The 25888-nt window shown below is 49.9% G+C and overlaps 1 protein-coding gene across 2 annotated transcripts; it reads left to right on the forward strand.

The window, feature by feature from the left end:
- Positions 1-25775, forward strand: SSC4D (scavenger receptor cysteine rich family member with 4 domains). 2 transcript variants are annotated; one of them, XM_070230820.1, is made up of 15 exons: positions 1-249; positions 1789-1959; positions 3211-3325; positions 11105-11338; positions 14341-14485; positions 16870-17068; positions 18478-18513; positions 18789-19094; positions 19837-19914; positions 20667-20981; positions 22007-22084; positions 22643-22717; positions 22833-23144; positions 24025-24102; positions 24748-25775. In XM_070230820.1, exons 6-15 carry the CDS (start codon positions 16903-16905, stop codon positions 25062-25064), a joined length of 1761 nt encoding a protein of 586 aa, XP_070086921.1. In that variant the 5' UTR covers positions 1-249; positions 1789-1959; positions 3211-3325; positions 11105-11338; positions 14341-14485; positions 16870-16902; the 3' UTR covers positions 25065-25775. The 2 variants fall into 2 exon arrangements, with proteins under 2 accessions (XP_070086921.1, XP_070086920.1); XM_070230819.1 differs by lacking the exon at positions 1-249 and having other exon boundaries at positions 1602-1959.
- The last annotated feature ends 113 nt before the right edge of the window (positions 25776-25888 follow it).

Raw genomic sequence — 25888 nt, forward strand, 5'->3', positions numbered from 1 at the left:
AGCAGACTGACATGCAGGAGGAGAGAAGAGCTTGGGCTCCGGAGATATTTTGAAGCTGAGGCTGAAAAGATTGGCTGGTGGAATGGATGCCGATGGTGGAATGCAAGAAAAAGAAGACTGGAGAATGACCTCAATAGATAAATAAAATGTAGTCTATCCATACAATGGAATAATTCAGCTTTGAAAAGGAAGAAAATGCCGACAGCTGCCACAACATGGATGAACCTTGAAGACATTATGCCGAGTGAAGTAAGCCAGGCACGAGAGGACCAACGCCGTACGATTCCACTTATATGAGTTACCTAGCACGTCAAATAGAGACAGAAAGTAGAATAGTGGGTGCCAGGGGCTGGAGGGAGGGGGGAATGGGGAACTGTTTAATGGGTACAGAGTTTTAGATTTGGAAGAGGGAAAAGTTCTGGAGATCCATTATTGCAGAACAATGTGAATATTCTTTTTTTTTTTTTTTTTAAAGATTGGCCCCCGAGCTAACGTCTGCTGCCAATCTTCTTCTTTTTTCCTTTTATTTTCTTTCTCCCCAAAGCCCCCCAGTACATGGTTGTATATTCTAGCTGTAGGTCCTTCTGGTTGTGCTGTGTGGGATGCTGCCTCAGCATGGTTTTTTGTGGGTTTTTTAAAAGATTTTATTTTTCCTTTTTCTCCCAAAGCCCCCCGGTACAAAGTTGTGTATTTTCAGTTGTGGGTCCTTCTAGTTGTGGTATGTGGGATGCCGCCTCAGCATGGGTTGATGAGCTGTGCCATGTCTGCGCCCTGGATCTGAACCAGCGAAACCCTGGGCCGCCGAAGCTGAGTGCGTGAACTTAACCACTCGGCCACCGGCTGGCCCCGACAATGTGAACATTCTTAACATTGGTTAAGGCAGTAAATTTTCTGGCACATGTATTTTACCACAGTTAAAAATTAAATTAAATTTTAAAAAATATTGCATTAAGGGGCAGGCCCCGTGGCTGAGTGGTTAAGTTCGCACGCTCTGCTTCGGAGGTACGGGGTTTCGCCGGTTTGGATCCTGGGTGCAGACATGACACCACTCATCAGGCCATGCTGAGGCAGTGTCCCACATGCCACAACGAGAAGGACCCATAACTAAAAATATACAACTATGTACCTGCGGCCTGTGGGGAGAAAAAGGAAAAACAAAATCTTAAAAAATATATATATTGTATTAAATATATATATATATATACAGTTTCTGGCCAGTAGGGTCTGCTTGATTCTCAGAATGTGGCAGCTGCTGCCAGAAGCTTCCTCTGGGCCATTGGCTCCCGAGTACAAGAGCACCTTCTCTTGGGATGTTTCCCTTAGGCTGCTGTTGAAAGAAAGTGCTGGTCAAACATAATGGCCCCTGGTACCGGCCACACAAAACTCTCCTTCAACATCAGTGCTCCACTCACCAACATGCTCCCTGCAGTTGTCTGTGGAAGGGTCAAACAATAAAGCGCCAGTGAGTCTAAGGGGAAATCTTTGGCACTTCTCTTCTATCCTCTGGATTTCACTTTCGCGTGTTCTGTGAAACTTGCATTTCATGACCGTGCAAATGCATTTCGCAATGTGACTTTCATTTTGCAACCACGGGTTTCAGCGAAGTCCCACGTCGGCCATCTTGCCTAGATAAACACACCAAGACACAGCGTGATTGGGGCGCTTTGTCGGACTTAATGCAACAAATTTCCTGAGAATAGGGAAAGCTGTGAGAATTGCAGTAGGAGGTCTTTTCATAACTGCCCTAAATGGAATCATCAAAGCATTGGAGTGTCACTGTCCCCCCAGGGAGCTGAAGACAGAAGAGGTGCTCCACTTGGGAAAGGCATTCCAGAATGTGGAGCCCAGCGGAAATCCATTCAAACACTGGACACCGCATTCTCCTACACCCCAGCCAAGCCGGGCAGCGTCTCATACCAGGAGAAACCACTTGTCGGAATCCATTTTTCACACCTCAAGGTGATGATTTGAAGCACTAAAAATATTTGCTTTGATTTTATTTATTTATTTATTTATTTATTTTCATGATGTTGAAGTGTCTTTTTTTTTTAAGATTGGCACCTGGGCTAACAACTGTTGCCAATCTTCTTTTTTTTTTAAGGATTGGCACCTGGGCTAACAACTGTTGCCAATCTTTTTTTTCCCCCTGCTTTATCTCCCCAAACCCCCCTGTACACAGTTGTATATCTTAGTTGCTGGTGCTTCTAGTTGTGGGATGTGGGACGCCACCTCAACATGGCCTGATGAGCGGTGCCATGTCCGCGCCCAGGATCCGAACCCTGGGCCGCCGCAGCGGAGTGCGCGAACTTAACCACTCAGCCACAGAGCTGGCCCCTATTTATTTATTTTTTTGAGGATGATTAGCCCTGAGGTAACTACTGGCAATTCTCCTCTTTTTGCTGAGGAAGACTGGCCCTGAGCTAACATCTGTGCCCATCTTCCTCTACTTTATAGGCTATACTTTATAGCCTACCACAACATGGCTTGCCAAGTGGTGCCGTGTCTGCACCGGGGATCCGAATCGGCGAACCCCGGGCCATTGAAGAGGAACGTGCAAAATTAACCGCTGCGCCACCCGGCCGGCCCCTGCTTTGATTTTAAAATATAAGTCTATTTTGTTATTGTCAATCAGCTAAGACTTTTTTTGTTTTATTTTGAAATAATTATAGAGTCACAGGAAGTTGCAAAGAAGTGTATGGGGAGGTCCCCTGTACCTTTCATCCGGTTTCCTGTAATGGTTACATCTTACAAAATGGTAGTACAATATCAAAACCAGGAATGAGACATTTATACAATGTATGTGTGTAGTTCTGTCATTTTATCATATAGGTAGATTCCTGTAACCATCGAGTCAATCAAGATGGAGCTATCCTATCGCCACAAAGATCTTTCTGGTTCTCTCCCTTTACAGTCACACCCACCTCCCTTTCCTCCACAATCCCTAAACCCTGGGCATCACTACTTTGTTCTCCATCTCTGTAATTTTGTCATTCCGATACTGTTGTAGAAATGCAATCATATAGAGTGTGACCTCCTGAAATTAGCTTTTTCACATCGCATAATGCCCTTGAGATCCGTCCAATTGTTGCATGTATCAATAGTTTGTTCCTTTTTGTCACTGAGAATTCTTTGGAATTCTATTCCATAGAATGGCTGTACTATGGTTTCTTTAACCATTTACCTCTTGGAAGATATTTTGCTTGTTTCCAGGTTTTGACTATCACAAATAAAGCTGCTATGAACATTCATGTACAAGTTTTTGTGCAGACATAAGGTCTCATTTCGCTGGGATAAATGCCCAGGAGGACAACTGCTGGGTCGCAGGGTAAGCGTATGTTTAATTTTTTTTTATTAAGATTATGATAGATTACAACCTTGTGAGATTTCAGTTGTACATTATTGTTAGTCATGTTGTGGGTACACCACTTCACCCTTTGTGCCCTCCCCCACCTCCCCTTTTCCCTGGTAACCACCGATCAGTTCTCCTTGTCTATATGTTAACTTCCACCTATAAGTGGAGTCATATAGAGTTCGTCTTTCTCTGTCTGGCTTATTTTGCTTAACATAATACCGTCAAGGTCCATCCATGTTGATGCGAATGGAACAATTTGGTCCTTTTTTATGGCTGAGTAGTATTCCATTGTGTATATATACCATATCTTCTTTATCCAGTCGTCAGTTTCTGGGCATTTAGGTTGGTTCCACGTCTTGGCTATTGTAAATAATGCTGCGATGAACATAGGGGTGCTTGTGATTCTTGGGATTGCTGATTTCAGGTTCTTAGGATAGATACCCAGTAGTGGGATAGCTGGGTCATAGGGTATTTCTATTTTTAACTTTTTGAGAAATCTCCATACTGTTTTCCTTAGTGGCTGCACTAGTTTGCATTCCCACCAACAATGTATGAGGGTTACCTTTTCACCACAGCCTCTCCAACATTTGTGACTCTTGGTTTTGGATATTTTTGCCAATCTAACGGGTGTAAGGTGATATCTTAGTGTAGTTTTGATTTGCATTTCCCTGATGATTAGTGATGATGAGCATCTTTTCATGTGTCTATTGGCCATACTTATATCTTCTTTGGAAAAATGTCTGTTCATGTCCTCAGCCCATTTTTTGATCGGGTTGTTTGTTTTTTTGTTGTTAAGCTGTGTGAGTTCTTTGTATATTATGGAGATTAATCCTTTGTCGGATAAGTAGCTCGTAAATATTTTTTCCCAATTAGTGGGCTGTTTTTTTGTTTCAATCCTCTTTTCCCTCGCCTTGAAGAAACTCTTTAGTCTGATGAAGTCCCATTTGTTTATTCTATTGTTTCCCTCATCTGAGGGGTTATGGTGTCCGAAAAGATTCTTTTGAAACTGATGTCAAAGAGTGCACTGCCTATATTCTCTTCTAGAAGACTTATTGTTCAGGCCTAATCTTTAGGTCTTTGATCCATTTTGAGTTTATTTTGGTGAATGGTGAGAAAGAATGGTCAATTTTCATTCTTTTACATGTGGCTTTCCAGTTTTCCCAGCACCATTTGTTGAAGAGACTTTCTTTTCTCCATTGTAGGCCTTCAGCTCCTTTGTCAAAGATTAGCTGTCCATAGATGTATGGTTTTATCTCTGGGCTTTCAATTCTGTTCCATTGATCTGTGCACCTGTTTTTGTACCAGCACCATGCTGTTTTGATTACTGTGGCTTTGTAGTATACTTTGAAGTCAGGGATTGTGATGCCTCCCGCTTTGTTCTTCTTTCTCAGGATTGCTTTAGCAATTCGGGGTCTTTTGTTGCCCCATATGAATTTTAGGATTCTTTGTTCAATTTCTGTAAAGAATGTCCTTGGGATCTGATTGGGATAGCATTGAACCTGTAGATTGCTTTAGGTAGTATGGACATTTTAACTATGTTTATTCTTCCAATCCATGTGCATGGAATGTCTTTCCATCTCTTTATGTCGTCGTCAATTTCTTTCAAGAAAGTCTTGTAGTTTTCATTGTATAAATCTTTCACTTCCTTGGTTAAATTTATCCCAAGGTATTTTATTCTTTTCGTTGTGATTGTGAATGGGATTGAGTTCTTGAGTCCTTTTTCTGTTAGTCCATTGTTAGTGTATAGAAATGCTACTGATTTATGTATGTTGATTTTATACCCTGCAACTTTGCTGTAGCTGTTGATTGTTTCTAATAGTTTTCCTAAGGATTCTTTGGGGTTTTCTATATATAAGATCATGTCATCTGCAAACAGCGAGAGTTTTACTTCTTCATTGCCTATTTGGATTCCTTTTATTTCTTTTTCCTGCCGAATTGCTCTGGCCAACACCTCCAGTACTATGTTGAATAAGAGTGGTGAAAGTGGGCACCCTTGTCTTGTTCCTGTCCTCAGAGGGATGGCTTTCAGTTTTTGTCCGTTGAGTATGATGTTGGCTGTGGGTTTGTCATATATGGCCTTTATTATGTTGAGGTACTTTCCTTCTATACCCATTTTATTGAGAGTTTTTATCATAAATGGGTGTTGGATCTTGTCGAATGCTTTCTCTGCATCTATTGAGATGATCATGTGGTTTTTGTTTTTCATTTTGTTAATGTAGTGTATCACGTTGATTGACTTGCGGATGTTGAACCATCCCTGTCTCCCTGGTATAAATCCCACTTGATCATGGTGTATAATCTTTTTGATGTATTGCTGTATTCGGTTTGCCAGAATTTTGTTGAGGATTTTTGCATCTATGTTCATCAGTGATATCGGCCTGTAGTTTTCCTTCTTTGTATTGTCCTTGTCAGGTTTGAGGATCAGAGTGATGTTGGCTTCATAGAATATGTTAGGGAGTACTCCATCTTCCTCAATTTTCTGGAATAGTTTGAGAAGGATAGGTATTAAATCTTCTTTGAATGTTTGGTAGAATTCTCCAGAGAAGCCATCTGGTCCTGGACTCTTATTTTTGGGGAGGTTTTTGATTACTGTTTCTATTTCTTTACTTGTGATTGGCCTATTCAGATTCTCCATTTCTTCCTGGTTCAGTTTGGGAAGGTTGTAAGAGTCTAGGAATTTGTCCATTTTTTCTAGGTTGTTCAATTTGTTGGCATATAGTTTTTCATAGTATTCTCTTATGATCCCTTGTATTTCTTTGGTATCTGTTGTGATTTCTCCTCTCTCATTCCTAATTTTATTTATTTGAGATTTCTCTCTTCTTTTCTTGGTGAGTCTGGCTAAGGGTTTGTCGATTTTGTTAATTTTTTCGAAGAACCAACTCTTTGTTTCATTGATCCTTTCTACTGTCTTTTTTGTTTCATTATTGTTTATTTCTGCTCTTGTTTTTATTATTTCCCTCCTTCTACTGACTCTGGGCTTTGTTTGTTCTTCTTTTTCTAGTTCTGTTAGGTGCGTTTGAAATTGCTTATGTGAGCTTTTTCTTGTTTAGTGAGGTGAGCCTGTATTGCAATGAATTTCCCTCTTAGGACTGCCTTTGCTGCATCCCAAATGATTTGGTATGACGTGTTCTCATTTTCATTTGTCTCCAGATAATATTTGATTTCTTCTTTAATTTCTTCAATAATCCATTGTTTGTTCAGTAGCGTGTTGTTTAGTCTCCACATTTTTGCACTTTTCTCTGCTTTATTCTTGTAGTTGATTTCTAGTTTCATAGCATTATGATCAGAAAAGATGCTTGATATTATTTCAACTCTCTTGCATTTATTGATGCTTGCTTTGTTTCCCAAAACATGGTCTATCCTTGAGAATGTTCCATGCGCACTTGAGAAGAATGTGTAACCTGCTGTTTTTGGATGAAGTGTTATATATATATCTATTAAGTCCATCTGGTCTAACTTTTCATTTAATTCTATAATTTCCTTGTTGATTTTCTGTCTGGATGTTCTATCCATTGGTGTTAATGGTGTGTTGAGGTCCCCTATTATTGTATTGTTGTTGATGTCTTCTTTTAGTTCTGTTAAGAGTTGCTTTACAAATTTTGGTGCTCCTGTGTTGGGTGCGTATATATTTATAAGTGTTATGTCTTCTTGGTGGAGAGTCCCTTTTATCATTATATACTGTCCCTCTTTGTCTTTCTTTATCTGTTTTGCTTTGAAGTCTACTTTGTCTGATATTAGTATAGCGACACCTGCTTTCTTTTGTTCATTATTAGCTTGGAGTATTGTCTTCCATCCCTTCATTCTGAGTCTATGTTTGTCTTTGGGGCTGAGGTGTGTTTCCTGGAGGCAGCATATTGTTGGGTCTTGTTCTTTGATCCATCCTGCCACTCTGTGTCTTTTGATTGGGGAGTTCAATCCATTTACATTTAGAGTGATTATTGAAATGTGGGGGCCTACCACTGCCATTTTATGTCTTGTTTTCTGGTTCTCTTCAATTTCCTTTGTTTCTCATCCCATGGTTTAGTCTGTTCTGATGGAGAGCTGCTACTCTCTGTTGTTGTCCTTCTACTTATCTCCTCTGCTCTTGGTTTTGTAGCCCCTTTCCTTTTTTTGATTTTTCAGGAATGAGGGTTTTCCTGAGCATTTCTTGAAGAGGAGGTTTTGTGGCAATGAATTCCCTTAATTTTTGTTTATCTGGGAAAGTTTTTATTTCTCCATCGTATTTGAAGGATATTTTTGCTGGGTAGAGAATTCTCGGCTGCAGGTTTTTGTCCTTCAGATTTTTGAATATATCGTTCCACTCTCTTCTAGCCTGTAAAGTTTCTGCTGAGAAATCTGCTGATAGCCTGATCGGGGTCCCTTTGTAGGTTAATTTCTTCTGCCTGGCTGCCCTTAGTATTCTCTCCTTGTCATTGACTTTTTTTTTTTTAAAGATTTTATTTTTTCCTTTTTCTCCCCAAAGCCCCCCAGTACATAGTTGTGTATTCTTCGTTGTGGGTTCCTCTAGTTGTGGCATGTGGGACGCTGCCTCAGCGTGGTCTGACGAGCAGTGCCATGTCCGCGCCCAGGATTCGAACCGACGAAACACTGGGCCGCCTGCAGCGGAGCACGCGAACTTAACCACTCGGCCATGGGGCCAGCCCTCCTTGTCATTGACTTTTGCCAGCTTCACTACTATATGCCTCGGGGTTGGTCTTCTTGCATTGATAAAGTTCGGAGATCTATTGGCTTCTGTCACATGAAGTTCCATCTCTCTCCCCAGGTTTGGGAAGTTCTCAGCCATTATTTCTTTGAACAGGCCTTCTGCCCCCTTCTCATTCTCTTCTCCCTCTGGTATACCTATAATCCTTACATTGCATCTCCTAACTGCATCAGATAATTCTCGGAGAGTTTCTTCATTTCTTTTTAGTCTTAGTTCTCTCTCCTCCTCCTCTGCCTGCAGCATTTCTATATTCCTATCTTCCAAATTGCTAATTCTTTCCTCCATATTATCGGCCCTACTGTTCAGTGCGTCTAGATTCTTCTTAATCTCTTCTATTGTGTTCTTCATTTCCAGTATTTATGTTTGGTTCTTCTTTATTGTATCGAACTCTTTTGTGACATAGCTCCTGAACTCGTTGAGTTGTCTATCTGAATTCTCTTTTAACTCATTGAGTTTTTTAATGATGGCTGTTTTGAAGTCATCATCATTTAGGTTATATATTTCATTGTCTTTGGGATTGTTTTCTGTGTATTTGTCATTTTGCTTCTGTTCTGGAGATTTAATATATTTTTTCATATTGCTTGATGGTGTAGATTTGTGCCTCCGCATAGAGATAGAGTTTAGTTACTGCTTCCACTTGTTTCTACTTGTGTGGTGGGGGGACAGCTGTTTGTACTGCACCAACCAGGAACCCTATCAGCTGTTGCTAACTGGGCCTGGGCCCCTCCTCGTAGTCACAGTGGTCCTGTGGGTTCCCTCTTCAGCTGTGGGGGCCGTCACGGGGGGCTTCAGGCTGCTGGTGCCTACTGTTGCAGGCCACCTAGATGTGCTCCCTCCTTAGGGTCTGCAGTGGTGTTATGGGCTTTCCCTGCGGCCAGGGGCAGGATCACTTATATTTGCAGCTCTGTCACTGTCGGTGACCGCAAAATCTCACTTGTCCACTATGGGTCACAGCAGAGCTATGGGCATCTTCTGCAGTCTGTGGTTAGCTCGCCTAGCTATGTTACTTTTGTCCCAGGGTCTTCCAGCCTTGTGGTTGCTGGGTGGGTGCTCTCTACTAGTGCTGTGCAGAGGCTATTGCTGAGGCTGCTGTGAGACTGTAGAGTTTCCCCCAGGCCACAGAGCCGGATCGCTGGAACTCTACCCAGCCCCAATCCTCTCCTCTAGGATCTCAGGGAGCCCCTTGCCCTGTCTGGGGTATAGCCGGAGACCTTGCGTTCAGTGGTAGCTGGCCGGCTGCTGCCCTGCCTAGGATTCGGCGTTGTGGATGCCGGGCAGGGCCTCTCTGCTACCCACCCAGCCCCAGTCCTCTCCCAGGAGATCTCCGGTAGCCCCGAGCCCCGCCCAGGCGAAAGCCCGGTCAGTGGGGCCGGCGGGTCACCGCCCCGTTTGGGATTCTCTCCGGGAGCCTCCTGGTGTTGTGGATGCTGGGAAGAGCCTCTCCGCTAATGGTGGGTAAGGGTTTTCCCCACCGCCTCTGGTGTGTAACTCTGGAGCTTCCCTCCAGGCTTAGGTGTAATTGCGGGGGGCTTAGGTAGGGCTCTGGTCACCTGTTTCCACCGTTACTCCTCTGGTGTGCGCTCCCTCCTGCCCTTGGTGTGTGGCGATGTTCTGGGGGGGTCCGCTGTAAGAAAGTCACTTGCAGGTACTAGGCTGTTCGGGGGTTGGGGTCGGAGAGTTTTCACCTATCTCCACCTCCTCCCGGAGGGAAGTCCGTCCGCCTTCCGATGTATAGCAGCGTGGGTCTCTCAGGTGTCCTGAGATGCTATATGGATATCCTTTGTTAAGCGATGAATGTCCAATTAGTTGTAGATTCGAAGGGGAAGAGACAAAGAAGACTACTCATGCCGCCATCTTGGATCTTCTCATGTTGTATGTTTAATTTTTAAAGAAACTGCCAAACTTTTCCAGAGCAGCTGGGCCATTTCGCATTCCCACCAGCAATCTATGAGGGATCCAGTTTCTCCATATCCTTGTTAGCAATTGGTGTTGTCACTATTTTTATCTTAGCCCTTCTTTTTCTTTTTTTTTTAAAGACTGGCACCTGAGTTAACAACTGTTGCCAAACTTTCTTTTTTTTCCTGCTTTTTCTCCCCAAATCCCCCCAGTACATAGCTGTACATTATTAGTTGTGGGTCCTTCTGGTTGTGACATGTGGGATGCAGCCTCAGTATGGCCTGATGAGCAGTGCCATGTCCACGCCCAGGATCTGAACCAGTGAAACCCTGGGCCACCGAAGCGGAGTGCATGAACTTAACCACTCGACCACGGGGCCAGCCCCTATCTTAGCCCTTCTGATAGGAGTGTGGTGATGTCACATGCTGGTCTTAAATTGAATCGCCCTAATGGCTACTGATGTCAAACATCTTTTCATGTGCTCACTTGCCATCCATATGTCCTCTTTGGTGAAGTGTCTCTTTATGGCTTGCCCATTGTGTATTTGGAGTGTTTGATTTTTTAAAGGTTGAATTTTGAGAGTTCTTTATAGAGTCTGGATAGGAATATATCAATTCATATATGTGGTATATCCATACAGTGGAATATTACTCAGCCATAAAAAGGAATGAGGCACTGATATAGGCTACAACATGGATGAACCTTGAAAACTATGCTAAGTTAAAGGAGTGGGACACAAAAGGCCACATATTGTGGATTCCATTTATCTTAAATGTCCAGAAAAAATCCATAGAAATTTGTCCAAATGTCTATGTCCACATCCATAGAGACAGAAATTAGATTAGTGGTTGCCAGGGGCTAGTGGAGGGGGGAATAGGGATTGACTGCTAATGGGCAAAGGGTTTCTTTTTGGGGTGATGGGATAGATAATGGTGGTGGTTGTACAACTCTGTGAATATATTAAAAACCAAAAAAATTGTACCTTGAGCTTGTTCAGGATCTCTCAGAGAGGGGTTATGGATGAGAAGGCCTAAGGCTCCCCTCCACTTGCCAGGCATGCTTTGCCATGGGCAAATAACTGGATCTGGCCAATGAGACTTGAAAGGATGTCTGTTGGGAATTTTCTGGGAAAGTCTTCCTAGATTTTAAAATAGGACATAGGATGGAGACGTTCCGCCTTTTCTGGCTCTGAACATTGCCGTATGCGTGAGATACTCAGAACTGAGGCCGCCATCTTGAGCCATGAGGGAAGCCAGCCGAGAGGAGGGGCCACCTTGCTGATGATGGCAGAGTAGACTGATGGGAAGGACCTGGGTCCCTAATGATGTCATTCCACTGAATGAACCAATCCTGAAATGGCTTTACCTCTGGACTTCTTGTTAAGTGAGGTAAAAACTCCCCTTTCTGAATGGCTTTGATTGTGTTTTCCATTACTTGCAGCCCAAAACACCATAACTGAGAGAGTATCAAATGCTGCTGAGATATCAAGTGATACAAGGACAATGCAGAAACTGCAGTTGCCCCCTGCATCTGCTCTCCCTTCTCACGCAGTAATAGAATTCTTAGCTGGGCTATGGCCGTGAGAAGTTCTAGCCATGAGATATGAGCAGAAGGATTGTGGGTGTGCCTGTTAGGGGAAGGGGCAAGCCCTTCATTCCTCCCTTCTTTCTCTTTTCATTGGCTGTCATGGACTGAATGTGTCCCTCCAAAATAATCTTGAAGCCCTAACCCCCATGTGACTGTATATGGATAAGGTTAAATGAAGTCATAAGGGTGGGGCCCTGATCCCATAGGATTAGTGTCCTTATAAAAAGATAGAGAGTGCTCTCCCCCCACACGTGAGGACACAGTGAGAAAGTGGCCATCTGCAAGCCAGGAAGAGGGTCTCACCAGGAACCAAACCCTGCTAGAACCTTGATCTTGAACTTTCCAGCCTCCAGAACTGTGAGAAAATGAATTTTTGTTGTTTAAGCCGCCCAGTCAGTGGTATTCTGTGACAGCAGCCAGAGCTAAGTGATACCCTGGCTGAAATAAACGCACGAGGGCGGAGGCTGGAGCAGCCATCTCAGATCGTGAGAAGGAAGCCCTGTGTTGAGGACGGCAGAGCAACAAGAGAGAAGAGATCTGGCTCCTCAGTAGTCGTGACTGTCATACCATTTCTAGATCTCCTGCCAGGACTCGGAGGTAGATACTGTTTGGATATTCGGATATCGTTTAAGCCTCTGTTAGTTTCTGGTGCATCACTCTCTCCTCCTCCCCTCTATGGGAGGGACACACTTTCCCTGCCTCACTGATGGATAACAGGCTTGACCATGTGACTTGCTTTAGACGATGAAATGAGCAGATGGGATGTATGCCACACCCAAGCAGCAGTTTTAAATGTGCCTGCATGGTTTGGCCGGGTCTTTGGGGTTTCTGCCTTCCTCTACAGGAGGAGCATGCCCCAGGGGACTGCTGCTCCTTTAGCCTGGGTCCTGGAATGAGAGGCACACAGAGCGGACCTGAACCCAACCCACGGCCTGAAGTAGAGCTAGCACAGCCGATGTGCAGAACCACGGGAAAGGAACTGTTGCTGTAAGCCATTGCCATCTGGGGGATGTGTGTTATGCACGTCAACACAGCAAGGACTATGCATATGGGTTCTCTCGGTTACATTATCAGAGCTCAGGGGATAAAACAAGGGATGAAAGCTGTCCCTTGAATCTCATGACATGGAGGTCTCTGGTGACCTTAGGAAGACTTGCCTCAGTGGAGTAGAGAGGACCGAAGGCAGACTGGAGCAAGTTGAGCCGTGAGTGAGAGGTAAGGAGATGGAGATGTGTGTGCAGGCAACTCTTTGGAGAAGTTTGGCTGCGATGGGAGGAGAGAGGTGGGCCACTAGCTGGAGGGGGAAGAGGAATCCAGTGGCAGCCGTGGAGATGTGCGGCTCACATCTCCCGCGGAGACAGAACCTGCTGATGAGCCATGAGGAATGCCGTCAGGGGACAGACTCCAAGGTGTAGCCCCTTCCAGGTCTACTGCAGCATCGGAGCCAAGGCCACACTATCCCCAGCATCCCTGGGCCAGTGACAGATCTCCGGAGGGATACCAGGGCCTGGCCATTTCCACCCTAAGGACCCACCAGACACAGGTTGAAAGGATTTTCTCTTGGTTGCTTTTAATGACAGAGACCAGGGTATGCTTAGAAGCCCTTCGCGAAGAATCCAGTTGGGAAAGAGCAGCTGAACATGGAAGAGAGAAGATGTGCAGATGGAGAGAGGGAGGTCCCTGGAAAGGCAGAGGGAGACGGGATGTGGACCATGGGGGAGTGGTTCCTCAGGCCAGGGGAGGAGGGAAGAGGCAGGAGAAAGGAGGGATGGGTGCAGGCCCATGAGGACGTATAGGTTTGGGAGCAGGGTGATGGCAGACTTCCCATCACCGTTTTCTTTTTCTGAGAAGTGGGAAGCAAGATCAGGCCCGAGGGTCAGGAAACTGAGTCCCGCAGGGCACACGGGCTGTGTCTCTGTCTTCCTCTCTTGGCTTCAGTCTTCCCACCTGCACCATAAACAGCTCAGGCTAGACCCCAGGTCCCCAAACTCATTTAATCCTCAGGAGCTTTTCAAAAATATACTTTCGGGGGCCCCCATCCCTGAACTGCTGGATCGGAATCTTGGGGGCAGAAGTGGTGGGAGCAGGAATCTGTATATATTTTAGAAGTGCTCCCAGGGGTGATGTGGATGCACAGCCAGGTTTGGAAGCACCTGGTGGGGTCTCTTGGGGGCCCCTCCAGCTCCGAAAATCTGTGGTTCCAGTTGGAAGGTGGGAAATTCCAGTACTGCATTTTATTGATGCTACAAACCACAGAATAAGCCACATGCCACTTCTTGTCACCTATAACTACAAAAGCCCAAAAGATACCAGAACTTAAGAGGAGCCACAGAAAGGCAAAATCAGCAGCAAAATAAGTGGCCCTGCCTCTGTGGGAAGCCCACGGCACACACTCTTGACTCCAGAGACCGTGTTTCCAAAACCCCAGGTGGGATGTGGGTCAGGACATGAGCAGGGGACCCCCCTGGGCAACAGGACGAAGGGCTGGATCAGGGCTGTCCTAGGAGATCAGGGATGCTTGGCTGCCCTGCAAAGGGGTGGAGACCTGTCCTGGGCTCTCTGAAACCTGAGCCCTGGGGGAGGAGGAGGGGGAGGAGGGGCTCCCTGGCCCTGAGAGTCCCAGCCGGCCCCCCACTGCCGTAGCTCCTCCTCTGCCTGGGTATCCCTTCTTTGCGGCAGTTCCAGACGCGCAGGCCACCTCCACCCTCCCTTTGCCTCCCTCTGCCCCTAAGGTCGGGTGGGCACAGGCTGGGGCCACCAGCCAGCTCCATGGACAGGGACTTTGCTTCTGCTCACCTTCCAGCTTTGGGAAGAAAAGAAGAAAGGTCTGTGTTGATTTCCATTTGGGGGATCCTTCCCCCTCCTAAACTTTTAGAGGCAGAAAAAGTGATTTGACTTTGGATTGACTGTAGAAGAAGGGACAGAAAGAGCCCAGAACATTCCCCCAGGTATGAATCCTTCACTTTTGCTGATGTGTGTGTGTGTGTGTGTGTGTGTGTGTGTGTGTGTGAGAGAGAGAGAGAGAGAGAGATAGAGAGAGAGAGAGAGGGAAAGAAAGAAAGAAAATATGACAAGTTTTCCAGGGCTCAGATGTGGAATCGTCCTTGATGATCTCCCGGGCCCCTTCTGACTGCTTCATTCTATGATTCTGCAGCCCTAAACTTCATTCAGTCATTCAACAAACATTTCCTGAATATCCACCCTGTGCCAGGTGCTACAGCTGAATAAGATCTGGTCCCTGCTCTTGAGGGTCCACAGTCTAGATGGGGAGACAGTAATAATAACAGCTACCTCACTTATGGTGGGTCAGGCACCATTTTATAAATTATAACATTTTATAAATGTTAGCTCATTTCATCTAGCAATGGTTGTTAGAGGTAAGTGTATTACTAAGGCCATTTTACAGATGAGCACAGTAAGGCTGAGAGAGGTGAGCTCAAACAGCTAGCAGGTGGTGGAGCTGATGTTTCTAACCACTGTGTTTTGCTGCCTGCCCCACACTGTGAAGAGACAGTTCAGGGCAGAGGTGCACTGAGCAGGGCGGGGAGGGAGAATGAGAGCTTTAGAGAGCCACAGTTCATGGAGGGAAGGGCCTGGTTAAGCCTCATTTTGGCCAAGGTTCCCAGGAAGTGAGGCAGGAGCTGGCTTGGGGGCCAATCCTGGAGCTGGAGGCGAGGCAGGCTCCACAAGGCCCAATGAGAGATCTTGGGGCAGCTGGGACTTGAGGTCAGTGGGGGTCTGGATCAAGGGTCCTTCTTGGGGCTGGCCCAGTGTTGTAGCAGTTAAGTTCGGGGTGCTCCACTTCGGGAGCCCCAGGTTCACAGGTTCAGATCCTGGGCATGGATCTATACCACCATTCATCAGCCGTGCTGAGGGGGCAACCCACATACAAAATAGAGGAAGGTTGGCACAGATGTTAGCTCAGAGCTAATCTTCCTCGGCAAAAAAAAAAAAAAAAAAAGGTGGGGGAGTCCTTCTCCCTCACTCCTGGGCCAGAGTGGCAGGAGAGAGTTGGGGGGACTTGAGGATTCCCAGCCAGGTTCCCTGGAAGCTGTGTGTCCCCATACTCACATAGTGGGGTCTGACCTGACCTGGGGGGCAAGTCTGAGATTTGAACCCAGTAGCCTGAGAGGTGGGTAGCCCCAAGGGCTTGGAGACAGAGGCAGGCCCAGATCACTATGCATCCTCTCAGCAAAGACTGGACCCTGGCTTCCCCCTCCTCACAGCTCTCTACTCCCATCTCCCAGCTGTCCCCAAGTTAGGCACAGCGAAGACAAAAGCTGATTATTCCACTGGGGGCTGTACTGGGGCCCCATGAATGGGGTATTGAAAACCCTGTGCCCACATCCAGATAGGTTTTCATCTTCTCCCCAACCAGACTTTGTATGCCAGGACCGAGGCAAAGCCAGGGAGAGATGGGTGTGTATGTGTGTGTGAGTGTGTGTTCGGGCTGGGAGGGGCACTCATGTCCCCGGGCACCTCACTCTCAATATATCCCAAACAGAATCATCCTCTAAACCAGCCCCCCATCTCCCCGCCACCTCCAATCATCGTCCACACACTCTGCATCAGACTCCCGCTGGAAGTCTGCCCAGAAGGGGACGTGGGCGTGTTTCTGGGATGCTGGCTATGCCGTGAATGTTCCCTGAGATTTATGCACTTATGATTTATGCACTTTTTGGTTTGTATACCTTAATCCAAAATTTTAAAAAAAAATCTTCAAGGGCTTCCCACCCCTAAAGGGCAGAGCATCCCGAATGGCATTTACTTTCCCAGCCCTTCATTTTTGCATATTCCTGAGTCATGGGAACTATATTTCCTTGATTTTTTTCTTCAAATTGACTCATTTCTTCTGATTTAAATTAACTTTAAAGGGAAACTTTATATTGCTCCAAATAAATAGAAAACCAGAATGCTTTGCCATAAATAGAAGTCATTGTAAAAAAAAATAAATGAAAAGAGTAAATGTCCATCTCCCCCTAAAATTATGTGAGTTGCCCCCAGTGGCACCAACACCAGGCTTTGGGATGTGCTGCCCTGGAGGATAAACTTGGAGCCCTTGGCACAGCCTTGAGGGCCTGTGTTGGTTTGGGCCAAGACAACCTTCCAACATCATCCCCCACCACTTGCTTTCACACACTCTTTGCTTCAGCCAAACCTAATTCCTCAGAAGTTTCCCTGCCCCCGTCTCCTGTCTTCCTGGTCTCCCAGCTGTTGCCCCCGCTGCTGCCTCCACTCAGAATGCCAAACCCATCCGGAAATGTCACTTCCCCCTGAATCTATCGCTGGGCCCTTCCAGCTGGAAGAAGTGACTTGAGATCTTGAATTCCAGATGTTCCAGCTGTGACTCCTCCAGGGCCCCTTGATGGGACCATCTGAAAGGTCGTCCACCAGCTGGACGCCAAAGGAAGCAGAGATGTGCATTGGTTCCCAGCTGGATGAGAAGAGCAGGGGGTGGAGGCCAGGAGACGGGAGCACCACCCCTCCCCTCCTCCCCCCAGCCCTCTCCTTCCTCTTCCTCTTGCCGCTGGGTGAGTGCTCTCCCCCTCACCTGTCCCTCCCCTTTCTGGCTTTCAGTCTCCCCAGCTGTAAATTATGGTGGGAGGTGGTCTGTAAATGAGGTGGCTTCCAGCATTCTTTCCAGCTCTGACAACTAACCAGGGATGATGAAAGCCAAGGGTCTGAGTTGGGGGAGGGGAGGGCTCGATCCTGGAAGTGAGGGCTCAATGTTCGCAGGGTATGGGCGGTTAGAGGACACTGGAAATAGGGAAGGAGGGAAGGGGGTGGCCTCCCCAATGGCTGTTGGAAAGGCAGCTGGTAGAACAGATGGAATCCATGACTATCCTAACTTAAGAAAGAAGAAACTGAGTCTTGGTTTTTTCGTCTGTAAAATGGGTACACTAGTACACGCCTCAGAGTGCTATTGTAAGAATGCTATGAGGCAATGGATGTGAAAGTGCACAAGGGAGGGGCTATTCCGGGGTTTTCATTTTCCCATGCTAGGCCAGCTTCCCTGTTTCCTCCCCACCTCTCAGGTCATGTGCTCTACCCTTTGTTTGCTGCGTGGCCTTCAGCAAGTTGCCTAACCTCACTACACCTGAAGTTCCCCCATCTGTAAAATCCTACCTCCCTCATAAGTGGCCCCAAGGATTAAGTGAGCCAGGCCACATAAAGCAATGAGCACAGTGCTGGGCATATGCGTACATGAGAGCTGAAGCAAGAGGACTTACATAGGGAAATCTTTTGGGGGAAGTCATAATGAATCCCAAAGGCAATTTACACACTTAAGGCGGAGATCCTGAGCATCTGCTGAGTCACAGGCTCTGGGCAGGGGGCCGTGGGGGACACCCAGATGAGACATGCATGGCCCACATCACCAGGCAGAAGGCTCGGAAAGGGGCATGTATATGGTGCCCAGGGATTCAGAGGGAATAGAGACCACTTCCAGCTGAGGCTTCCCAGAGGAGGGGCCTCCACGCTGGGGCTGGAAGGACCCGCAGGGCTGTAAGGAGCAGGGAGAGCCAGAACGGTTCAAGCAGAGAAGACTGCAGGGTTAAAGACTTGGAGACAAGATTGATGGGAGATTAAGAAGTAAGGTAAGGCTGCTCAGAAGATACCAGAAGGCTCTGTAGAGAAAGCTCAGGGTCTAGGACTCCTGTAGGAAATGGGGAGCTTTTGAGGAAATTAGCAGTAGAGTGGGATGAACAGATCCATGTCTCAGGCAGACCTCTCCGGTGGCCCACGGCCCAGTGGGCAAGGGGTGAAGAAAGGCAAATTAGGACAGTCAGGGAAAGAGAAGATGGGGCTTCAGGGAAACACGGGTAGTGAAGAGGAGCGGGACGATGGTGAGGACCATGGGGGGAGGGGAGGCTGTGTTCCTGGGGCCAGGCAGCCAGGGGAGGGGGCAGAGGGGCCAATGCTCTTCCTCACTCTGTTCCAGCCAGCGCCCTACAGCTTACTCCACTGCCCTTTCCAGGTAGGTGCCCCTGGCCCTCTGTCCCTCCCCCAGCCCTGCCCCTCAGGTAGGTACTCAGATGCTCAGACAGAAGAGCTCAGGGAGTAATGACTACGTAGTGCTCCAGTACCCTAGATACCCCCAAAGGGGTGGCACCAGTCTCCCCATTTTACAGAAAGGGAGGAACGAGGCCGAGAAGGGTCTGTTCCCAAAGCTCCCATGGTTTCATGGCAAGGTGAGCATCCTGTAGATTGGGCCCAGTCATCCCCCTGGTGCCAGATCAACCCTCTCCACAGAGCTAAGGCTGGTGGGGGGCCCGAGCCGGTGCCAGGGGCGCCTGGAGGTCCTGCATGGCGGCTCCTGGGGCAGTGTCTGCGACGATGACTGGGACGTGGTGGACGCTAATGTGGTGTGTCGTCAGCTGGGCTGTGGTCTGGCGCTGCCGGTGCCTCGGCCCCTCGCCTTTGGCCAGGGTCGAGGCCCCATCCTGCTGGACAACGTTGAATGCCGAGGGCAGGAAGCTGCGCTGAGCGAGTGCGGCAGCAGAGGCTGGGGCGTCCACAACTGCTTTCACTATGAGGACGTGGCTGTCTTGTGCGATGGTGAGCAGAGGCCTGTGACCCAGGAGGGCAGACAGACTGTGGCAGGCAGCAGGGCTGTAGGCTAGATAAATGAAGGGACTTCCCAGCATTAAGACTGTTCCACGCAGAAGACCAAGCCAGCGGCTGCATTGCATGATGCTGGGGAAGAGCTTCAGCTGGGCTGTCAGGAGTCCTGGGCCCCAGTGGTGCTTCTGGCTCATTGTGTGATCTCAGCCGAGAACCAGTATTGCTGCTTCCATGTGGGGTCTTGACTGTTCCAGCAGAGCCCTCTCTCCATTTTTAAAGCCAGATGATTGGGGTAAACCCTGGCCATAAGGTTCACTTGGTAGAGAGCTAACTCAGAAATCTCTGAGAGGCTTTGACTTGAGAGCAGTAGTTCCGGTTTTCAAGAAAATCCCCTGCAAGGATCATTAAAACACAGATTGTGGCCCCATCCCAGAGTTTCTGATTCTGCAGGTCTGGGATGGCACCTGAGAGTTTGTATTTCTAACAAGTTCTCAAGTGACGTGATGCTGCTTTAAGGACTCAAAGAACTCCTCTAAACCAAACTCCTTGAAAGCTACTGCTGCCAGGACTCCTCTCATACCCCAGGGTTCCTGGCTTTGACCCTTTGTGTGGCCAGAGGCCCTGAGGGGCAGGTACCTTAGGGGTCCATGCCCTGCCCCTCACACACCCGTGGGAATGAGGATGGAGAACAGAAAGATCCATGCATCTCCTCCCTTCTACCCTGCTTCCTTCCCAGAATTTTTGCCCACGCAGACCCCAACAAGGAAAGTGTTAACCAGTAAGGCACCCTCTACAACTTCCCAGAATGGGAAAGGTAAGTAAGGGCGATGTGGGGGACCACCGGGGTCTGGGGAAAGGGACCCAGGGAGGAGTTCCCCGCCCCTCCCCTCGTGGGAGGAAGAGAGGGATTACCGATGGGCCAGTTTGGTCATTGCCCCTCCCCACCCTGCCCTCTGCAGCCCCTGAGGCCCAGCATGGTCTGGATGGGGAAAGAGGATTCATTCCTGTGGGATGATTAAAAAAAGCACAAGGTCGGAGAAAGTGAGAGAGGTGGGGATTGGAGCTTAATCTAACGGGAGAGTCAGATATGCACAGAAATGCTGATAATGATGTAGAACGAGAAAATGAAAACTACCCTAAAAGAGAGACAGGTCAAAAGGCAAGGAAGAGCAGAGGAGGAAGAGGGTCGCATCCGTCAGAGATCAGGGAGGGCTTCCTGGAGGAAAAGTTGCCCCATTGAAATAGTAAATGAGGAAGCCATACATCCTAGACGGTTAGGAGAGCATCGACACGGGCATACGCAGAGGATTGGTTTTAGGTAGGAAGTGACACAGTCAAAGCCGATCTGTCCCCTGATCCCACAAACCACCCCCAATCTGAACTGCGAGGAGGTAGTGCCCTGGGGAAAGTGGGTGAGCAGCTCCTCCTGGGTTTTAGGTCCCGGGGCACCGTGCACCATGGGTACATGGAGGGCCTGGGGCATTTTGGAAGTGTTGAGTTAGACGCACTTTTGGAGGAGATGGGAGGCAGAGCCCTGTGGGAGACGCTCCCTGCCCCCGTCACCAGGTGAGGGCAGCGTGCGCCTGGTGGGGGGCGCGGGCCCGTGTCAGGGCCGAGTGGAGATCCTCCATGGCGGCCTGTGGGGCACCGTGTGTGACGACGACTGGGGGCTACCGGACGCGGCCGTAGTCTGCCGCCAGCTGGGCTGCGGGGCCGCTCTGGCCGCCACCACCAACGCCTTCTTCGGCTATGGCACGGGGCACATCCTGCTGGACAACGTGCACTGCGAGGGCGGCGAGCCCCGCTTGGCCGCCTGCCTGAGCCTGGGCTGGGGCGTGCACAACTGCGGCCACCACGAGGACGCCGGCGCGCTCTGCGCAGGTGCGAGCTCTGGGGGCGGGTGGCTGCCCTGGTGCTTCCCAGAGCTCTCCAGGAAGGTCCCAAATTACTTTTAATGTCTCGGTACTGCTTTAGAAATGCCTCAGAAAATCCCAGTACTCTTTGTGGTAAGCTCCACAGCTATGGAATACTGCAGTATTGCTCTACCAATACTCCAGAATTATCTAGCCGTACCCCAAGAATGCTTCCGGAATTTTCCAGCAATTTCTAAGTACTCTCCATCGGGTACTTCAGAGTAAAGTAATAGTAGTCTAGAATTGCCCCAGAGATACTCTACAATTCTTTCACTGTAGCCCCGGTATGTCCCCAGAATTACCCAGCACAGCCCTTTCTAACACTGCTGCTCTCGTAAACCTATTTCCCCGCACCTAGCCCCTCTGTCATTTGGAGAAGTTTTCTGAGCAATAGGAATAATAGGGCCAATAACGGCACTTCACAGATGAATGTTGCTCCGCAGGATGTAAAGTGCTTGCCCGTGCCACAGAGCAAACCAGGGACAATCATCCCCAGTTTAGATGGGAAAGCTGAGGCCCAGCAAGGCAGAGCCTTACCTGCCCGTGGTCACACAGTGAGCCCTGGCCAAGCCATGGCTAACCTTGCTGCATGGTCTCTGGCATGCCCCTTGCCCTTTCTAGTCCTGTTTTCTCTGTAAGATAGGGATAATAAGTCTTGTTCCGCAAGCATAACCCTCCCTCGTTGGCAAGGCCTTCTCTCTCTCTCCATCTTGGACACACACTTGGCTTCTGAGAACACTGGAGAGAAATGAAAGCATGTCTGCATAAGCCCTATATAAGCTGTGAAGTGCACACCTGTGCAGCACGAGTAAATTGCAACCACTGTCAAAGTAGGGAGACCTCCTTGGACCCCAGCTGGGGCTGAGCCCCCAGCTCTGGAAAGAAAACCTGTTGTTTTCTCCAGGGAGACCCTCCCATCCTTCCCTGCAGCCCAGGGCTGACTAGGAACCAGAGCCTGGGCCTCTGACCCTGCTCCCTTCCCTCTTGCTCTAGTCCTGGGCCTCCCGACTCTCGCAGCACTGCCACCCTCAGCCACCAGAGAGGACTGGGCCTGGCACACACAGCCAGAGGGTAAGGAGGCTGGAAGGGTAGGGGCAAGGTGGGTGGAACTGGGAATTGGGAAGGCTGTTCTGGATCCCCAGGGAGGGGGGGCCTGACTAGCGGAGCAGGACTTTGGGCCAGATGGTAAAGAGGTGGGTGAGAGAACAGATGGGCAGATGGAGCAAGGATGAAATCCAGAGCTCTGAAAAGTTCAGCAGGGTGGGAGGAGGTAGGAAGAGATTTCTTCAGAGCTCTGAAGTAGAATTTGAATTGGTGCTGAGGTTGGAAATCGAGAAGCCTTGTGAGATGGCTGAGATAAACGGTGAATGAAGGAATTAGGTTGGAATTAGGGATCCAAGTATCATTAGGATTGAAATTAGGATGATGGCTGGAAATAGGATTCGGTTCATTCCTGCCGTTTCTGAGGACCCCCATCACACCAAGCAACATGGTGACTCTAGGATGGAGGCTCAGTGTGGGGTGCAGGTGTGGTACAGCTGGGGATCTCAGGAGGCGCCCCTGTGCCCTGCTGCAGGCCGGAAGGCCTCCTTGTTCCCTTCAAATACTCTAGATGTCCTGTCTCCGCAGCTACAGGAGTTGGTGCCCTGCCTTCCAGGGAGACGGCACTGTTCACCACACCTGCCTGGGCCTTGGGGAAGAAAAGTAAGTGGCAGAGCCTGGGTTCCACAGCGGGGTGGGAAAGGCTGAGGCTGGGACTCTGCCCCAGAGCTGGCAGCCCCAGCCCAGACCCTCGGCCGCGGGCCTGTGCGCCCCGCAGGCAGGCGGCTGCGGCTGGTGGGCGGCCCGGGCCCGTGCCGCGGCCGCGTGGAGGTGATGTACGCCGGGGGCTGGGGCACCGTCTGCGACGATGACTGGGACTTCGCGGATGCGCGCGTGGCATGCCGCGAGGCGGGCTGCGGGCCTGCGCTGGGCGCCACAGGCCTGGGCCACTTCGGCTACGGCCGCGGCCCTGTGCTGCTGGACAACGTGGGCTGCACCGGCACGGAGGCCCGCCTGAGCGACTGCTTCCACCTGGGCTGGGGCCAGCACAACTGCGGCCACCACGAGGACGCGGGCGCGCTCTGCTCAGGTGAGGCCGCGGCGGGACCGCACAGAAACGTTAACTGCAGCCTGGGCGGGGCCCGTCTGCCTCAGAGGAGTGGGCGGGGCCACGCGGAGGCACGTACTGCGGCGCGGGCGGCGTAAGGCAGGATCTGAGAAATGGGCGTGGCCGCGCGCAGGCGCGTACTGAGACCTGGGCGGGGCGAGGCAGGCTCTGAAGAATGGGCGGGGCCGCGCGGCGCTCTGCCGCACTGTAGCGTGAGCCGGGCGGAACAGGACGCAGTCCGCAGAGAGAGGCGGAGCCCGACCATTGACGCGCCCTGCGGCTGCGCAGCGTGGGCGGGGCCGGGAACGGAGAGCCAGCTGCAGGGAGAGGGTGGGGCGGGGCCTCGGGAGGGCGCGCGCTCTGCGGCAGTGACGGGCGGAGTCCGAGGGGAGAGAGCGAAGGCCCGGGATAGAGTGCGAAAGTCTTTACAGGGCGGGGCCGCGGCACTTGTGCTTTGCCGAGTCAAGGACGCGCAAAGCTCTAAGAGGCAGAGACGGTTGATTAGCTTTCGGGGAGCAAGCGTCTGACCTTTGGGAGGAATCAATGGAAAGGGACGTTTGCAGAGTCGGACACATTTTTAAATGCTTCTCTTCACTAATTGGTGTGGGAATTAACATCTTCACCCTCGTGTGGTGCCCCGGACCACAAAGGGGTAGGCCACAAAGGGTTCTGCTCTGGGTCCCACGGTGAAAGAAACAACCCCATTTCTGATCCAAGGGGCAGAGAGCAGTTCTTCAGGGTCCTGTGAGGCCCCTCTGTCCCTAGGTCAGGCTTCCCTTGGGAAGGTAGGAGGTGACCTGGCCTCAAGGAACATGTTCCCCAGTGTGACAGCCACTTCTGTTTCTTTGTCCTGCTGAGCCAGGCCCAGAGGAGCTAGGACTGCAAGTCCAGCAGGACGGTTCTGAGACCACCTGGGTGCCCACTCCTCGGCCCAGAGACGGTAGGTGCCCACAGGCCCCAGGAGGAAGGCAGAGGCATTAGGATGTGAAGGACCAGCGTTGAGGGAGGTCACAGCCTGGGGTAACGCAGCTCGCCAGATCCTGGAACCTTTGTCCTTTTATGCTAATCTCAGACCTTATTAATAGGGGTAGGGTGTCCAGAAAGAGGGAAGTGGATTTTAAGCTAGACCAATCTAGAGATTTCTAGAGATGAGACCAAAATGAGGGGATGGGGCTTCTGTCCTGAGGAGAGAAATGAAAGAATTCACTCTAACCCAGGAAGTCCAGAGGGCAAGGGGAGACAATGACTTGCAGGGGAAATAATCACAATCTCCAGAGATCGGCCCTGGGGCTGAAGTTCTGGGATTATGAACAGAGGACTAAGGGGGAGCAGATATGAAGCACTCTGCATGCACACAGCACCCCACAAAGTCTTTTACACGTTCCTCCAGTCCAGAGACTGAGTCTGGACGGATGCCCATTCTATTTTAATCTCATTCGTCTGCCCTCCTCCAGTGGCTCCCAGGGTGGTGCTCTGTCTCAGGCCACCGCCCTTTGCCTCCTTTATCTACCCCTTCCCTGGCCTAGCTTGGGAGTGGCCTGGCATGGGTCAGCCCCTTCCAGCCCCAGGCCTTGTCCTCCCACAGGGCACCTACGCCTGGCCAATGGAGCCCACCGATGCGAGGGGCGTGTAGAACTTTTCCTAGGGCAGCGATGGGGCACTGTTTGTGATGATGCTTGGGACCTGCGGGCAGCCAGTGTCCTGTGCCGCCAGCTGGGCTGTGGCCAGGCCCTGGCAGCTCCTGGCGAGGCCCACTTTGGCCCAGGCCGAGGCCCCATCCTCCTGGACAATGTCAAGTGCCGTGGGGACGAGAGTGCCCTTCTGCTCTGCTCTCATATCCGCTGGGATGCCCACAACTGTGACCACAGCGAGGATGCCAGTGTCCTGTGCCGGCCATTGTGACCCAGCCTGCTCTGCAGACCACCTCTTCTGGGAGCCTACTGTGGCCTGCCCCTCTTCCTCCAGGAAGCCCTCCTCCTGTGACAACTGCAGTTCACTCTGCCCTTCCCTCCCTTGCCTGGGTGAGAGCCTGCTCAGACAGTGTGGTCCTGTATAGAGGAGGCTGGCTCTACTCCATCAACTTACTGTGTGACCTCACCTGTCATCAGCTATTGTAGGCCCAATTCAATGAAAGCTCCCACTTTCTGCTCAGCCAAAACAGAAAACGTGGGAAGGGAATGATTCCTAATTCTCCTCCTTGGTGGGGCTCCTGTTACAGCACCTCGACCCTGCCTTCCTAGACCTCGGTCCAAGAGATTCGGGAGCCCTCCGTAAATGGATTCCCTCCCTTCCCCCTACCCATCTTGGGATCTTCAAGAAGAGGGAAGGCAGGAGAGGCCTACGGCTCTTACCTTGGACTGCCTGAGCCTGCAGAAGAACCTGGGTCCTTGCCCTGGCCTGCTCCATGAGGGCCCAGACTCAGATGGTGCTTGGCTGGACAAGGGGACTGGAGGGGCCAAGACAGGGACAGCGGCCCCTCCCTGCAGCTAGAACAGCATCTCTGATTTATGCTGCCCCCACCACAGAGCCTCCACTTTGCACTAGCAAAGAACCCTGGGGGCCTGTAGCCACCCGTTCATAGGTGCCAAGTCAATAAAGCATTGTCCCCCCGTCTTTTAACTGAGGTCGGTGTTTGGGCACAAGTGCATCGTTTGTGGCAGCAGGAAAGACTCTGGTTAGGACTTGCTGGAGGAAAAGGCTTGGAGGTGGAGGGTGGTTCAAGAACA

Source organism: Equus caballus, chromosome 13 (genome assembly GCF_041296265.1).
Source record: "Equus caballus isolate H_3958 breed thoroughbred chromosome 13, TB-T2T, whole genome shotgun sequence".
NCBI classification, from domain to species: Eukaryota; Metazoa; Chordata; class Mammalia; order Perissodactyla; family Equidae; genus Equus; species Equus caballus.